Here is a 16,632-nt window from a genome sequence, read left to right on the forward strand (position 1 = left end):
GATGATCAGTGCACCACTTGCTGAAAACCTCAGAGTTTTAGCAATGAACTGCAGGAGATAGATGGTAGTCAGGCACCCGACAAAATGCCACCCCGATCATGTCACCATGATTTTACAGTGGCAGAGAGCCACCAGGGTTGCTTTCAACATTTCTGAGCACCTGTGGAGTGGATTAATGACTTTGTAATTTCAGTGGTTAGGGTTGGAGTGAAGGTAGGTTGAAAAGTGAAATAGAAGGACCCAAACTCTCCTGGAGCAACAATAGCTAGAGAGAGACCTGTTGTATGCTGGTGGGTACACTGAGGACTGTGGTGGAGGTGCTGGAGGAAGAAGTGGCGACAACAGGGCGAGGAAGGAGCTGAGGTTTTGTCTTCTTCTGCAGCAAACTTTTACTGGATACTTTAGGCCCATGCGCTCTAGAGGTAGGGAGAGAGGAAGACCTCTTCAACCCAACCACATCAGATTCTTTCCCAGTTCTTGCCTTGGTGTCTTCGGTGCTGACTGGCTCCTCCGGGGAGCATGGTCCCATTTCATTAATAGTTGTTTCCAGCTGTTTGATGGTTTGTTCAAGACTGTCCAGAGTCTTGTAGGCATTCTTCCGAATCTCATTGGTTCTGCAAAGTGCGTCTGAGTTCTGGTCTGTTTGTGTGGTAGACACTGATCCCTTGGTGCCCTCTGCGAAGGATTTTGAGCGAGTGATCTCAAATCTCTTTGCTTCCCTCTGCTGCCGAACTGTACCATCGGATTCTTCCTCGTCTTCATACACCACCACTTGTAAGGTTTTCTTTCCAGACTTGGTGCCTGTGCGAATTGCTTGTGTCAGTGCTGCTAGCTGTTTCTTTGGGAACTTAAATTTAAACTTCTTCTTTCCATCTTGCTTGGCATCTCCATTTGTATCTGTGTTCATTCCACTGTCCATTAGTTCAGATATTGAAGATGAAGATGAGGATGATGACCCTGTGTGCTCCGCAGTACTATGTGTGGAGATGATCTTTTCACCATCAACAATTTCTGCACCGCCAGCTCTAACTTGCAACCCAGTGCTTCTTTCAGTGTCGGACTCCTCACTTTCTTCATCTATGCGCTCTTCTGCAAGCATTCTCTCCAGTTCTTCTTCACATTCAAATATGGTGGACAGTCGCTTGTAAGCTGAGCGGATATCCATTGGCTCATCAAAAATGATGATGACAGGCTTCTTGTTGAAGCCATTGTCTTGTGGCATAGTGGGATCGACTGTGGTGTTGGCTTTGTTTGATGCGCTGCCAACTGTGACCGTCTGGACACTACCCTTCTTGGCGCTGACCAGTTCTTGGTACTCGCCACAAGAAAGCGGCTGAACCTTTTTGTTAGTGATCATAAATGCAATGTCTGGTGGCGGGGGAGCTTCCTCTCCAGGTAAGTCAGGGCTAAGACTGGTTCCATCATCACCATCATCAAAACTAGCTAGAGTCAAATCACGTTTCTTACTTGCAGTCTTTCCGAGTCGCTGAACTTTAGGCACCTCTTTTACAGGATTGCTGGTTGTGGGTAATATTTGCTGAGGCTTTGGATTTTTAAATGAGGAAACATGCTCCGAGGCCTGTTTGGTTTTCTTTTCAGTGTTTGTTTTGTTGAGTTTCTTTTCCTTCTGTACTTCTGCGCTAGTTTTCAAGGATTCAGCACGCTTAACTTGCTTTTGTGGCAGTTTGAATCCATTGAGTCCAGTGGGTTTAGGTGATATCGGTGGGGGTGTAACAGGTGGAGGTGATTTTGGTTGTGGAGGCATCTGCATCTGCAGCATCTGCTGTTGCGGGCTTGGAGAATTGTCATTAGCATTGACATTTGACACCTGTGATAGAGGCTGTGAGGACTCCCTGTGTTCTGGGGTGTCTTCCAGTCCTGATGGGGGTGGTTGATCTTTAGGAATCTGGCCAGTCACATAATATATGACCTGTCAACGGGACATTTAGAATGTAGTATTACTCTCAAATCCTTAAACTCTAGAATGAATATTGAATGAATTGACAGAGTGTTAAGTACAAAAAGTTGTACATACCCCAGGGCTTTGTCTTGTAGTTGTGTTTCCATTTTCATCTGTGTCTGGATCTTTATCCTCTCGACTTGGTTCTGAGCTCTGCTAGGACAATGTGTGAGGGAATAATATTACTGTGCAACTGGTGTACCAGGTTGCAACAGATCACCTCTATATCAAAAAACAATATTATTTATCGTCCATGGGTCAGTGACAAGATATTACAATGTCTTTCTGAATTTGCTTCTTTTATAAAGAGGGGGAAGAGTACTAATTTGATTTGGTTGTCATCATGTAGATAGAAATGAACAGTCTCCTTTTTTTTAGTTTTACTATAAAGAAGAGAGAAATACTGTTAACTGTTCTTACTGTACTTCACACAATATTAGTAAAAAACAGAAGGAAAAAACAACACTGGTGAAGAGACGCTAACTTCTAGAACTTTCAAAGAGATACTTGTAAAAAAGGCAACATTTCTGTGCCCTTTGTCACCAAACAGAATAGACCTGTACACGTAGAAGGGAGTGAGTGATGACTTCTTTAAAGTCATAATGGTAAAAATTACTTTAATTACTTTTACTTTTTACCATTCCAAATTGCTGCCAACTCACAATCCTGTCTATCATGCTAATTAACTAATCAACAACAGTTTGGTCTCTCCCAGAAACTAAGTTGAGTCAGATTTTTTTTTCTCTTTCTAATACTTTGCTATCATTTTGCGTTGTCATTGGCAAAATGATTGTGATTGTGTCAGCTGTGCTCAATGTAATACAAACCGATGTTGAAAATTTATGTAATCTGTTGCTTCTAAGATTTAGTTGTTAACAATATTCTCCAAATTGAAATAAAAAATAGAGACTGTTCATTTGAAAACCAGTTGGGTATGTAACTTCTTGTAATCTGAGGTTATAGATTAATAACAAAATCCTTATTTCAGAAACGTTTTGACTTTGGAACATAAACATTTTATTGTCCAAATTTATTAATGGCACTTAGTTATAGAGTGTAACTAATGTTTTATAAGATGTTTTGATGTCATTCCAGAAACATTACCAAAGGTTGTTCAAAGTTTACAAACACATGCTTACACTCATCCTATGCCACACTAACATCTGTGTTTTACAAAAATTACTTAGATCAGATTTGTTTAAAGTGTGATCCTATAAAGTTATCATTGGTCACAGTTACCTTTCTTGTGATGCAAAGATTACATATTACCAGTAGCTATTTGGAAAAGTAAATTAATCCTATGAGTAGGAAGCCAACAAACTAATCCAAAGAGCAGTATGTCAGTCTGCCTCATCAGGTGATGATCTGATAATTTATCAGTCCTTATCACCAATCTGGAAAAGCAAACAGAAGAACTATCAAGATTTAGAAGGTCTTTTTGTCATTGAATAACATGGAAGGACTTATGTAATTTAACACTACACCATGCCTGCACCTGCTCTTTGCATATTCGTCTAATCTCTGACTCTTACTGTAAAATTTAACAAAAGAAGACGGGTTTGCAATATTTTCAGGCCTGACTAGCTCAGTGTTGGGCCATATCTAGGCCCAAGTCTACCTATAACACTTTTAGAGACATCTGTTGAATGTGGACATGTTGAATTTAGGCTTAGTGTTGCTTATGGACAAATTGCAGATTTTCTAATGCTAATGCTCAAAAAGTTTATAGCCTGTTGTGCTTATCAATAGTTACTATAAAATAGGGGGAAATACCTTGCTGGTAATAACAGCTGTGTTTTCCTTTGTATTGGCCACTCACACACTTCCTACCAAACTAGACAAACTCGTTGAGGACTTCACTGACAACACCAAATTCTTTACATTAATAAATGCAATGTTAGGCAGCATAAGTAATCAAGTAATCATATTTTGGATCTGGTGTGGGTCTAATCTATCAATTAAATTTCAAATTTTAAATTCACTCTGTCTTTATTAATGACGTATAACTCGTTTTTCCTATACTCCTATAGGAATATATGTTGCCATGGTTTCACTGATTATTTGTTCTCGGTCTGACTTGCTTGTTAGTCTTCCAGCACTCTTAGGACTTATTTAATTTGCAAAATGCTGATGGTGATATGATGTCATTCTGCTAAAGATAAACAAATAACTTCACACAATTAACTCTTTAAATATATGTTTGAATATATCCCATATTCTTCAGAAAGAGTTTTATCAGAATAATAAACAATATAGTTGCAGTTGGATTGGATAAATGTGTGAAACTTGAAAAAGCAAATTGAGGTGAAGTTGTGCAAAGAAAGGGAGATTGGGAAGTAATATCTCAGAAAATAAGTGGGGGACAGGAGCATGCAAAGTGGCCAGATTGACCTCTGGTGAACCAAGTCTGCAAAAACACATTGTGTCTACAAATGTAAGTTTTCTGAAGCGTCAATCTGTAAATTCCTTTTTTTTATACTTAATTTTTCTGTGACAAAATGTCTGTAAAAGAAAGACACAAGACAATTTAATTGCCCATAACATACAAAGTACATTACAGGTCTTTATTCGTTTGGAAGAAAAGACAAGTGATAGTTAAATCTTGAAACAGGTCATACAAAAGACACACCAGCTCAATTTTATGCAGACTTAATCCTGAAAGAAACCAAAGCTGTGGAATCCAGCAGGTTCAAACAAGGGAAGGAACCAAGCCAGCAAGGAAAGGAGTTTGGTGGAGACAGCTGCTATAGGTTTCTCTCGAGCCAAAGCGGGAGCACAGGGGTTGTAGAAGTGTTAGGAAACAACAGGCAATTAGTGCATCACACAGCTGGTGGAGGCAGGCGGTTAGTTGGGCAGCTGCACGGCGGCACATGTGTTACCTTTTTCTCTTTGTGGGGCAACAAATTCCCTGGTCTTAGTTCTTTGATTTGGGGTTCAATTCGATTGGTGGGCTCAACCAAATTTTTTATCCCTAGATCCTTAACTGTGCACTTCTGGAAAACCTGAAGGTTGGAGACAAGTCAAAGGGATATGGGGGGGATAAAGATTTTTTAGGGTGGGATAAAGACTTAAGGGACCACAGCCACAGCTGTACCAACTGTTGTCAGGTGACAAGGAGGATCCTTTGTTTTGGCACCTGTTAGCACCCAGCCGTTGCCACTTCCAATAAAATCAACGACCGCAGGAAGAAGTGATAAGCAAAAGGCACCCAGTAAGCAGAAATCAATAAACCCTGCCCATATGTTTGCCAGGACGTGTGTGAGTGTTCACATGCATCTAACCTGAAGCTCCGCCATGATCTTGTCCCCTTCATCCTCCTCTTCTCGGTTAACAGAAGCAGTGACAGGAGAGGGTGTGATGGGCTTCAGCTTGGTCTCTGGAGCAGCCTTTGTGGGCTTGAACTGAGGGGATGGAGGAGGAGCATCTTCCTCAACCTCCTGTGAAAAATCAGTGAATCAAACTACTTCACATTATGCAGCATAATTGATATAGACAATGGATGGATTGACATGCAGCAAGTATTCGCTAAGTTTTAAGCTAATAATACAAAGGAACATGACGGAAAATTGAAGAGGGCATGTTATGTACTTTTAAATGAATCAATGCAGAGTTTAAAGTGGGTTTATCACTTAAAGTGGATATATCAACATTTTGTATAGCCAGGAAACCTATAGAGCTACCGTCAGTAATTTGATATGACATTAATGTGACTGACCTGTGCTGAGATGCTTTCCTTCCGAGTATAGACCACCTCTCCAGAGCGTGTTGTAGTCATGCCTGAGTTTGAGCTGGAGAAGGTTTTTCTTGGAGGTGGCGGTGGTGGGGACTTGTTGGATTTGTCAGACCCCTGTCTGGTCAAATTGTCAGTGGCTGCTGATTTAATGGCAGTTTTTGAAGATGCTGGCTTGATAGATTTCTCCAATAAAGGCTTCGGTAGTTTATCAGACCCCTTTTTGGAGGGTTTGTCTACTAGAGACTCCTCTGCAAAACACATTATTCAAGCAAACACTGCTAAGTAAAGTGATATTATGCATAAAATGACTCAATGAAGTTGAATGTATGTTTTATTTGTACCTGGTGGTGACACAAAAGGGCTGGGAATGTCTCTATGTTCTACTATGCCAGCAGAGGGCAGTATTTGGCTTCCCTCTACCTCTAAGCTTGGAATTCCCTTCATCATGTTGGCCTGAGCCTCTTGAAGGATCTTCTCAAACTCTTTGCCATCATAATGACCCATATGCTGCCTTTTCTCTTCCCATTCCTTCTCAGCTGCCTACAAGAAAAAGACAGAAGATAAAAAGTCTCTAAACTTTTTAGAGACTGCATAAAGTGCAAGACAATTGCCAATTTCATTTCATAAAGTGCAGACTTCTAGTTATCTAACTGGCTAGCTGCTTAGATTCTAAACTTCTAGGTGACTAGACATATAAAATAAGACAGCAAGGAAAATAGACAGCTAGATAAAGCGGTCTGCAAAAGTATTACAACCTCTTAAACTTTTTTTGTACTTGTCATTTTACAAGGACAGACTGCAATGTATTTTAATGCAACTGACCAAGACAAAGAAGTGCATAATTGTTAAGTGGAAAAGAGTGATAAATTGTCTGTAGACTTTGATTCAGCTTTTCTTTTCCTACTGAACCATAATTAGTTTTAATCTCATCTCACTAGAGCTGCTTCTCCCACAAATTTGCTGTTGCTCAAAATGACAGATTGTTCCTCTTGATTTGTACTTCTACAGCTGGCACAGTTACCATTCTTGGCTGTTTTTTGTGAGGGGTGCAAAGTGGAATAAAACATGTCTAAAGTTCAGAGGAAATTAAAAAATATGACTAGGCAATTGAAAGACATTATTAACAATACCTAAACATAATTTATGAAGATGAACATATAAGAAAAAAAGGCAAACATAAAGAATTACAATTATAATAAATGCCAGTGGTTTCATCCTAACTACAGTGTCCAAATATTTTTTATCAAGCCTGGTGGGGGCGCAAGTAAAGCCTGGTTGCCTGCCAGGCTTATAATAGACCAGGGGAAACCTTGCTTACCCTGATTTAAAATATCCACAACATTATTTCTGATGTGTCTGCTGTGTTCCTTGGTTTTCCTGATACTATTTACTCATCAATATTCTCTAAGAAACATTCAAGGTCTTCAAAGAACAGCTGTATTCATAATGAAATGAAATGCACACAGCTGGACATTTGGTTGCACTACATATAGGAGTTTTTGAGTGATAGAAATGAAACCAAACCAAAGTCAAAATTGAAAATCATCAACTCTTTTTCTTCTGTTTTACAAGTATGCACTACTTGATGCTGGTCAGACATATACAATCACTATGAAATACTACTGAAGCTGCAACTACTGAAGCTGCAAGTGTGACAAAATGTGTAAAGATTCAAGGGTTGTAAACTGTAAAATATGAGCAACAGTTAAACATACCTCAATGGACATAACTCTGTTTTTGCTTTTCTCCTTGGTGTTCTGGAGCTCCTCTATTACAAGATCCTGATGAGGAGCGCTGTTGCCATTATTCACCAGATTCCCATGAATCTTCTTGAGGCGGGCAGGACTTGGTGGATCTGAGACCGACCCTTTAGGAGATTCCCCGTCTTGAGGCTTACTCGGGTTGGGACTGGGAATCTGAGTAGGGCTTGGGGTGAGGGGAGGACTGGGCTGAGCTATGAGGGCTGCAGATTGCTGGGACTGCTGCATGTGAACTGGAGAACTCTGGACATGATGGATGACCACTGGGGAGGAGGGCATCACCTCCGATCTTACGGTGGAGCTCTGTGCCTCTGGTGGAGCTGAGGAGGAGGTGAGCTGGACTGATGTTGATGGAGCTTCTACAGCAATTTCTGCAGCTGTTGTGTGGTTGACACCTACTGAGGCATTGGTGGAAATATCTACGCTTTTCTGAGACCCCTCAGTTGCATATCTGCAGAGGAAAGAAATGGTATTTGAGCTGATGTTAAAAACGCTACGAAATAAAAAATGTGTGAAGATTTTCTTTTTTTTACAGATGCAACTGGTGCAACTGGTGAGCAAAAAGCCAAGACCGAGCTTGGTATATGTGACGTATTAAAATGGAAATGAGGTGATACAATCTCCACTAAGTTAATTCGCTTATCGGTTCAGTGAAGGTGATGAAAGGAAATCTAGCTGAATCCTGGATTCACACAGAGTCACCTCTTTGATGGCACGGAGGCAGTATAATCAAACAGCACAATCTCCACACATCAGACTTCTGCAAAGAGCTCTGCTGAGGTTTTTTTTATTTAATCTTGAATTGCCCCCTCCCACACTCACAGTATACTCCAGGAGCACCTGTTCACCTCATTCCTACTTCAGCTGCATTTTCCTCCTACCTTCTCAGGCTGCTGAGAGCATCGGTCAGGCTCTTGACCCGTTTTAGCATGCTGTCGAGTTTGTGAGGCTCTTCCTTCAGAAATTTAACAGCCTCCACTTCCACTCTGAGCACAGCTCGCATTCTGGTTTGCAGGGCTGGGAACTCTCCTGAGGAAACAAACATAAGAAAAATGTAAAGATTTTTTAAAATTATTTTTTAATTGCAGGAATATTACTTGCTATGCACACAGAATATCAATGTTACAGATTCGTATGATGGTATCTGTCATGGTGATTATGTTTTCTTAACTAGGTTCCTCTTGAATCAGTTAAATTCCGTATCAATTTAATTTAACACAATTCATCTCCATTTGTTACAGTTTAGTGCAATTCACTTCAGTTCCGTTAAATTAACTTATTTATACTCAATTTAGGTTCATTTATTCAATTAAGCTTCATTCATTTTGTTCTGGTTGATTTTAGTTTAAGATAAATAAATTAAATTCTGTCCAAATCTATTCAGTTCAGTTGGATTGAACTTGATTTGCCAACTGCTGGCTCAGCTCGGTTAAATTGATTTACTTTCATTTCAGATCAGTTAAATCAGTTTGGTTGAATTCAATAAAATTAAAGGTAATTAAAGAAATTCAATCCAGCAAGCAACAAAAGGGAAGTAAACGCCTCCAACTGAAATTCAGTTGCATACAATTCAGCTCAATACTAGTAATGAATGCACATCTAAAACAGCCCTGTTTATTTCAGATGTTATCCAATCGCAAATAATGCATAGAAAGTCAGTTCATTCCATGATTGCTCATTTTAATTTATTATCATTAATATTTAGCAAAGTCTAATTTGAAAAGGTTTTCAAACAGGAGACACTAACTTACAGTTGTTAATAAGGTATTGGCAGCTACTGCCTGGGAATGTTTTAGTCCTACAATTGCTGCAAACTCACCTGACGATTAATATTTATGCTAGAATGTGGCTAAAGGGAACTGAAATGCTCTTTGTATTTTTATTTTTATCATCTTACCTTTAAGGCCAGCCAGAGACTCTCCCACCTTCCTCAGAGTTACTGCTCCCTCCTCTACATCCTTTAAGGTCACCACCCTGGTTGTTGTTGCTGAATCCGGTTGCAGCGATGCTACATATTGCTCCAGCTCACTGTAGAAACAGCAAGAAAGATAAATAATTGATTAAATAATAAAATATAAAAGATTTTTTTTTCTCCTTTCGTTTAAATAGTTCATGAATATATACACTTTTTGTGCTGTGAGTTTCGGCTGTACAGTTCAGAAAAAAAAAGAAATAAATAATAAATAGTTGTGTAGTATATACACTTAGCAAACGCCAGGGGGCATGGAGCGGTAATTTATCTCACACTAGAGTAGAGGAACAGAGGAGAGTGTAATTACATGGTTCCTAGAAAAGGAAATAGTAAATTGAGTCTATAACATGTTCAGAATATTGACAATAATCATCACCCACCATTAAAGCCAACATCCACACTATAATTATTGCTTAGACCCGACTTAACCAAGTCCAACTCCAATACCGCAAATGTTTACACACTGATTGAGGGCTTATTTGTGAGATGGCAACTCCTCACAGTGAAAATGTTTCACCAAGCCATTTCAGAAAACTCTTAAAGAAAGGCACTAAATCCAAGGGGAAAATGTGCTGAACGATAACATTGTGTGACAAGTTGGTTTGCATGAGAACTGCTAAAATGGTGTTTCATTGTGGTCACGTACCCTTGAGATACAGCCTTTTATGGAGCTCCCCAATGGGAACAGTGAGTTGAATGCAAGGCTATGCCAAGGCCAGCTGGTGAGAGGAGTCATGGAAATTGTAGCTGGGAAAACAGATTTCTCTTTTGTATCAAGGTTTTGCCACGATGTGCCTAAAAGTTTTCTCTTTCTTCTTGCTTTAACCCTTCTCCTGTAAACTGTAATTATTACACTGGCAACATTTTGAGTTATTTTTTTACAGGACCCATTGCATTATTTTTAAAACCTTTTAAGAGACAAATAAGTAAAAAGTGAGATTCTAATCTTTTCAAACTGCAGCTTCTGACTAACCCTGAAGCAAAATAGTCCTAATTGCCACACCATATTTAGAGTGACAGAAGTCACGTTTGCTAACCTACAATTGGCGTGACAACCCATCCGGTCCTTCTGCCAGGTTCTATTTTAAGAAATTATAAACTGCTATCATTGAACTTACATTGCCCTTCAAAATACTTTCTCAAGGCACTGTAAGTCCAGTGATAGAAAGTGTAGTAAATAAACAAAATATATAAGATAAATATACACCTATTGAACTTTTTCCCCAATTTTTCAAATAGCAACCAAAACCGTGAAGGGTTTTATTTAAAAATTTTTTCCTGACACATCAAAATAAAGTACTACATAAAATGTGAAGTGAAAGTTAAATTGGACATAGAAAACTGAAAAGCACAGTGTGCAAATGGGTTTAAAACCCTAAGTCAACACCTTGTAAAACCACCTTTTACAAAAAGACTAAATATTTGTCCATTTTATTGCAATAATAGCTTAAGCCCAGTCAGACTGGATGGAGAGAATATATAAACAGCATTTTTTAGCCCTGCCAATGATTCTCAATTGGATTTAGGTCTTGAATTTCACTGGGCAATACCAACTCACGGCGGGGCTTTGATCGGAACTGTTTCATTGTTTGTTTAGGGGTCTTTGTCCTGGTCAACTGAAAACCCTTGTCACAAGGCTTTTACAGCCTCTAGCAGGATTTCTCTGTGTATTTAATTACATCCAACTTCCCATTAACTTTGACTGGCTACCCTGTCCCTGCTAAAGAATAGCATCCGTACAGCATGGGGCTGGTGCCACCAAGTGTCACAATAGATGTTTTGTATTCAGGTTGGTTTGCAGCCACAGTTTTATGCATGTAGGAAAAAAGTCTAATTTTGGTTTAATTTGATCAGACTATGGTGGTCAAAATAATCGATATGATGGTATAATTAATGCTAGATAAAATAATTATCCAAAGAGGTTCATTTGAGACATTGATGTTTCAGTGGAACTCATAAATGCCGGTTAAGCTCCTGAATTTGTAGCATTGAAATGTGAAACCATCGCCATCTGTTTAAAAATTTGCGTCACGAACATGAACAGCCCAGTGATGGTGTTCTGTTGGTTAATCAAAATACACTTCCCAAATACAAAATTGTGAATCTCACAAAACTCAGTCTACTGTGGTATGAATGAATGCAGGAAAATGTTGATCAGTTTTCTACTAAATAGGGAAGCAAAAATCACAGCAGTGCAAGCTGCCCTGCTGCTGCAGTTGATCACTGAAGAAAAATATTATACAAGATTACTAAAAGACAGTAATTGTAATATATCTGCGTGGACCAGATCCATGTTAGGACTCCATGCTGCATGGAATGACTCTTTGTCCTTCTGTAGTAAAATTTCTAAGTAACACCATCAAATTGACTGGTTAATGGAATTACACACTGGCACACTAAAGATATGAAATTATGATAAAAGAAAATATTTGCACAACTGACTCAAAAGGACGTATTTTTTCCACTTTCTCTCTCTATATATGTTACCTTATAAACTGTTTTGCCAAACAGCAAAATGTCATTTTTTAAAATTATATATTTTTATAAATAAGGGCTGAATTCTCCACTACTTATTGGTTTTGCCCCAATTTAAGAAGCCCCTCCAGGGTAACCACAGGCCTTTCGGCTGCTATTCTGATTATTGCTCTGCTTGCCACATCTGTCAATTTAGGTGGATCGCCATGTCACAAGTGGACTAGTTACTACAAGGTGTTTTGGTTGCCTTGAATATTTATAAGAAAAAAAACAAAAATTTCCTTCTGCATTAAGATTATGTGACAAAAAAATTCCCAACAAATTACATTGCGATTTGTAGATGTAACATAATAAAATGTGGAAATGTTCAAAAGCAATGAATACGTTTGAAAGGCTCTGTGCTGATTAAATACAGAACTTTTTGTCCTTGCATTGCAAACGCATCCAAATAAAAAGGATTTAATTAGGGATTCCTGTTGGCATGACAAGGCAAGTGAATTAAAATAAGAGCAGGGTAGTCAGTAATTACCCTATTGTTCTTTGCAGCCTCAGAAGCGCAGGCACAGCTTGCTTGTAAAAACCTGAGCTGCAGAGGGTTTTGAGGGTGTGGTTTGTTTAAGAGGACAAGACTGAATGGCTCAGGTGAGCTGAGGAGGATGAAACCTTCTGGGGGATTTCCTACAAGTGGAGCAGCACTGACTGGAGCTGCACGGGTGTGTCTGCTCTCTGCTTGAAGACTCGTAAAAGCCTTTGATGCAGACACAACGCAACTTGTGTGTGTTTAATTTGGGCTTATTTTGAACTGCTATTTACCAAGGCACTTCTAAAAGTTTATAATGTGGTAGGGTTCTCATTGTGTTGCATCAGTTTATTTTTTTTAAACATGTTTTAGGAGCTGAAGGCAAATTTTGGTTACTGCATTTTGAACGGCTGACAGGACAGCAGCTCAGCTACTTCGGCACATTCACATTCTATCATAGATTTGTGCTTTTCCAGGTTTTCAGGGATTGGTTTGAGATTATCTTGCTGAAATTTTGATGTGACCCTTGAAAAAGATGCTGTCTGAAAGATAGTATTACCTTGCCCAGTATGCTAATGCACTTCTGTGCCATCCAAGGATGATTCAGCTTTGGCTCTGAGGATGTGCTCTTAATGACTTCCATAAAGGAATTTAAAATTAGATACACTATGCAAAAAAAAAAAAAAAAAAGCCTCCAGAAGGCAAAAGTATCTGTCGCTCTTGTTTAGCACATGATTTTAGCTGTGCACCTTAAAACATGGTAACGCAGGGGCTCAAACATTTAAAAACACAATGACACAAATATTTTTAGAGAAGATTTAAAAATAGCAAAATACAGCAGATCTAATGGGTACATAGCAGGCTGTTCTAAAACCTGGAGGGTGTTTTCCCAAAGGCTCAGTCACCTCTGGTTTTTAACCTAATCTTTGAGATTTCTAGAAGTAGCTGATTTGCTGAGCGAAGCATCCTGACTGGTTTATGAAAGTGCAGCATGTCAGTGAGATGGTGTGGTGCAAAACTACTGGGCGCATTTTACCAAGTTACAACTAAAAACTTCAATGAATTTAAATGGGATTTTATGTGAACAATATAAAGTAGGGAGAACTGTGAAGAGAAAGGAAAATGATACACGAGATTAAAGTAAAAAAATAAATAAAACCTGAAAAGCATTGTGACTTTATAGAACTATCTTTTGCTGCAATTACAAACAAGAAAAACAACAATATTCTTGCCACAGATTCTTAATTAGATTTAGATTTGGGTCATTCTGACGCATAAACCAGTTGTGTTCAAATGTGTCTCACAGTGACAGTGGGTCAAAAGCAACAAGTTAAAAGTACTTTAGGTCCTTTTTCTTACTTAAAGGAGCAAAATATATGTGTTGTGAATTATTTTCTTTATACTTGATCTGCAATATTAAACATGCAATATTTTAATGACATGAAGTAGTCTTTTTCAAAGCTGAACACGTTCTCATATAGCCAAAAAATTAAGTAAAAAAATGTGCAAATATTTTATTTGATCCATCTAATACGCCGTAAAATAACATGTAAACCTTAGCAGAAATTAAAATGTGAATTGTGTTTAATTTTCTAGCCTTACCTGAGCTGTACAAGAACACGCTCCTCCAGACCCAAGTACTTATGCCTGTCCTCCTCTACCAGAGCTCTCTGCCTCTGGACAGGGTCTTCCGCCCGCCGCATGGCCTCTGTGAGTTTAATACCAATTTCCTGCTCTGCCCGCTTCAGCTGCACCCGTAAAACCTCCTGGTTCTGGACCTGGAGGGGGATGTACACAGTAAAACAAGATATCAGAGGACTCCGGCCTGGAGCCTTAAAGATGCGAGTATGCTCAGATGTGTGTAAACAAGTTCTAGTCTGAAATTTAACCAGAACAAGTACAGATCAGGTAAAAAGGAGATGGAGTACTTGCCTGCAGCTGTCTCATCTGATGAAGTTGTATCCTGAGGTCAGAAACATTCTTTCTGAACTGCATGAGATTCACTTTGAGTGGAGATAAGTTCTTGTCTGGTGGGGCTGAATTGGTTTTAGGAGCCAAGGTAGTAGATCCACCTGCTGGGGCAAAGAAAAAAAAAGTATATACTTTATAAACATTTTCATAATTTCCGGCAAAGCTTTTAGCTTTTAAAGTGAGCACAAATGCACCAATAAACCACACAGTCGACAACGTATGGATTTTTCTTTAATATTTTCCCGGAAATAAAAGGGAAGCTGAAACCATTTAAATATGTTAGCTTGTATGAATATTATATATAATCTGTTTGACATGAAACCATATATACACCAAGTACTAGCACCCCTGCTATTAACACTTTGTGCAACCCGCTTTTCCCAGAAAGGCAACTTGGGCATTTCACACAGCTTGGACCATATAGATCACTTAGAATCCTGTATACTTTCTTATGCTCTTTTTTCTTTTTTTTAGCTCAGCTCTACAGGTTTTCTATTGGATTTATGCCTGAGGACTTTAATAGTCATTGAAGAACAGTTATTAAGTGTCTGGTAAACCATTTCTGGGTAATTTGGCCAATTGTCTTGGATCATTATCTTGTTGAGAGAGCCAGTGAGGACCCATTTTCAATTTACTAGCAGACTCTGGAATATTGGTATTAAAATGTTCTATTTTAGTTCATAATAGCATTCATTCAAAGAAGATTCCTGGGGCTTTTGGAAGAGAAACAGACCTGCAGCATGACAGATCCTCCCCTGCTTCAGGAGTTTTCCACATCTCATTCTTTATTTCACATTAGTCACACCTAGAGTATTTGTTGCTGAAAAGCTGTGTCTCCTCTGCCCCAAGCACGTGGTTCCAAGTTAAGTCCCGTCAGGGTTTGGCAAAATTCACAGTTGTTGAACAGAAGGTTTTAGATGGCAATTTAGAATATATATATATATATATATATATATATATATATATATATATATATATATATATATATATATATATATATATATATAATATGTTGTGTTTTCTGCTGTTAAGTGTCTGCTGAATAAATCAGATTGTTAATCTAAATATTGCACAAATAAAATTCTAAATTTAACAAAATAACCCACAGCTGGGCATAACTGTAGTCAATAGACGGTGGCAATATGTTGCTAATATGATAATTTGTATGTATGGAATTGCATCAAAATGTATGCCACTTTATTATTCTTTTGGCTATCATTTTATTAGGGGTAAGGTACTTTGAAGAGCTGCAAATGACCTACAGAGAATCAAGACTACTGACTCAAGACTGAACAGCCAAGTATGTGTTGAATCATCCTTCCAAATTTGGTTGCATTGCAAATGGAAATTGCTCATTTAATAGGAAATCAGAGTAATCATCACTTGAAAACCTTTATATCAAAGTTAGCTATTTTGCATACTCAATCTATTAACTTCAGAAACCTGTCATCAGGAGAAACAGACCGTGAGGCTGTAAAAAAAAGAAACAGTAATCTGCATAATCCTTAACATTTTTCACGTGTCCACCTGATAGATGCCATGACCTGAAATACAAGTTACAATTCAAACTGTTGCTTTTGTTTGGCTCCGAGAAATAACTCGCATCTAAAAAGGACACATTCAGTACTGTGTTTTATTCTCGGCGTGTTGTTATGTTTATTCAAAAAAAACAAACTGATACTATTTCAGATGCTTTTTTTTAAAAACTGCGACAAACAGTCACAGGAAAGTTTTTGTCTTCTGATAAACTTTTCAAGCACACAAACAGTGCCATGTTTTCCTCTGCCACTGGCGGTGGCATTTGTGAATCTTTCTTTCAACCCAGATCAGGTGGCAGGGGGGCTGCAGAGCATAGATTGGATCACTGAATCATCTTGGCAGGCTTAGAAACTAACAGCATCTTGTTTTAAGAAGAGCTTTGAGGGGTTGGAGTGAGCTCTGCTGTCTCTTGCCTCTTACTTCATATTAAACTGGATGTATTGTGAGGAAATATAAGCTGATGACAAGCAAAAGAAGCCTGACTTTGTGTTTCTTTTTCACTCCCACCACACTCTACTCATTGCAGCCTGTTGACAGATGCCAATGTGTGGTCTTGTCTGCACAAGATATTTTGGCATTAAAAGATAGAACAGATTTAGAAAAAAAGAAGTTTAAGGGGCATTACAGTAATACTAACCTGAACTAGGTGCGCTGTGAGCTGGAGATGAAGTATTTGGTGTTCTCTCGCTGCAGGCAGAAAAA

At 38.6% G+C, this 16,632-nt stretch overlaps 1 protein-coding gene across 24 annotated transcripts in view; it reads right to left on the reverse strand.

Annotated features, from left to right (window-relative positions):
• Positions 1–16,632, reverse strand: part of kiaa1217 (KIAA1217 ortholog) — a 126,743-nt gene that overhangs the window by 3,889 nt on the left and 106,222 nt on the right. For 11 of the 24 annotated variants that reach the window (XM_008396763.3, XM_081601695.1, XM_081601693.1 and 8 more), the window contains 12 exons: positions 16,568–16,617; positions 14,353–14,495; positions 14,023–14,198; positions 9,351–9,481; positions 8,335–8,482; positions 7,409–7,904; positions 6,035–6,233; positions 5,676–5,941; positions 5,242–5,397; positions 4,840–4,962; positions 2,036–2,116; positions 278–1,930 (listed from right to left, as the gene is read on the reverse strand). In XM_008396763.3, the coding sequence (XP_008394985.1) occupies positions 278–1,930; positions 2,036–2,116; positions 4,840–4,962; positions 5,242–5,397; positions 5,676–5,941; positions 6,035–6,233; positions 7,409–7,904; positions 8,335–8,482; positions 9,351–9,481; positions 14,023–14,198; positions 14,353–14,495; positions 16,568–16,617 (3,622 nt within the window). The remainder of the gene's footprint in view (positions 1–277; positions 1,931–2,035; positions 2,117–4,839; positions 4,963–5,241; positions 5,398–5,675; positions 5,942–6,034; positions 6,234–7,408; positions 7,905–8,334; positions 8,483–9,350; positions 9,482–14,022; positions 14,199–14,352; positions 14,496–16,567; positions 16,618–16,632) is intronic. The other 13 variants (XM_081601706.1, XM_081601704.1, XM_081601702.1 and 10 more) reach the window with 7 other exon arrangements.

Source organism: Poecilia reticulata, chromosome 20 (genome assembly GCF_904066995.2).
Source record: "Poecilia reticulata chromosome 20, P_reticulata-male-v2, whole genome shotgun sequence".
NCBI lineage: Eukaryota > Metazoa > Chordata > Actinopteri > Cyprinodontiformes > Poeciliidae > Poecilia > Poecilia reticulata.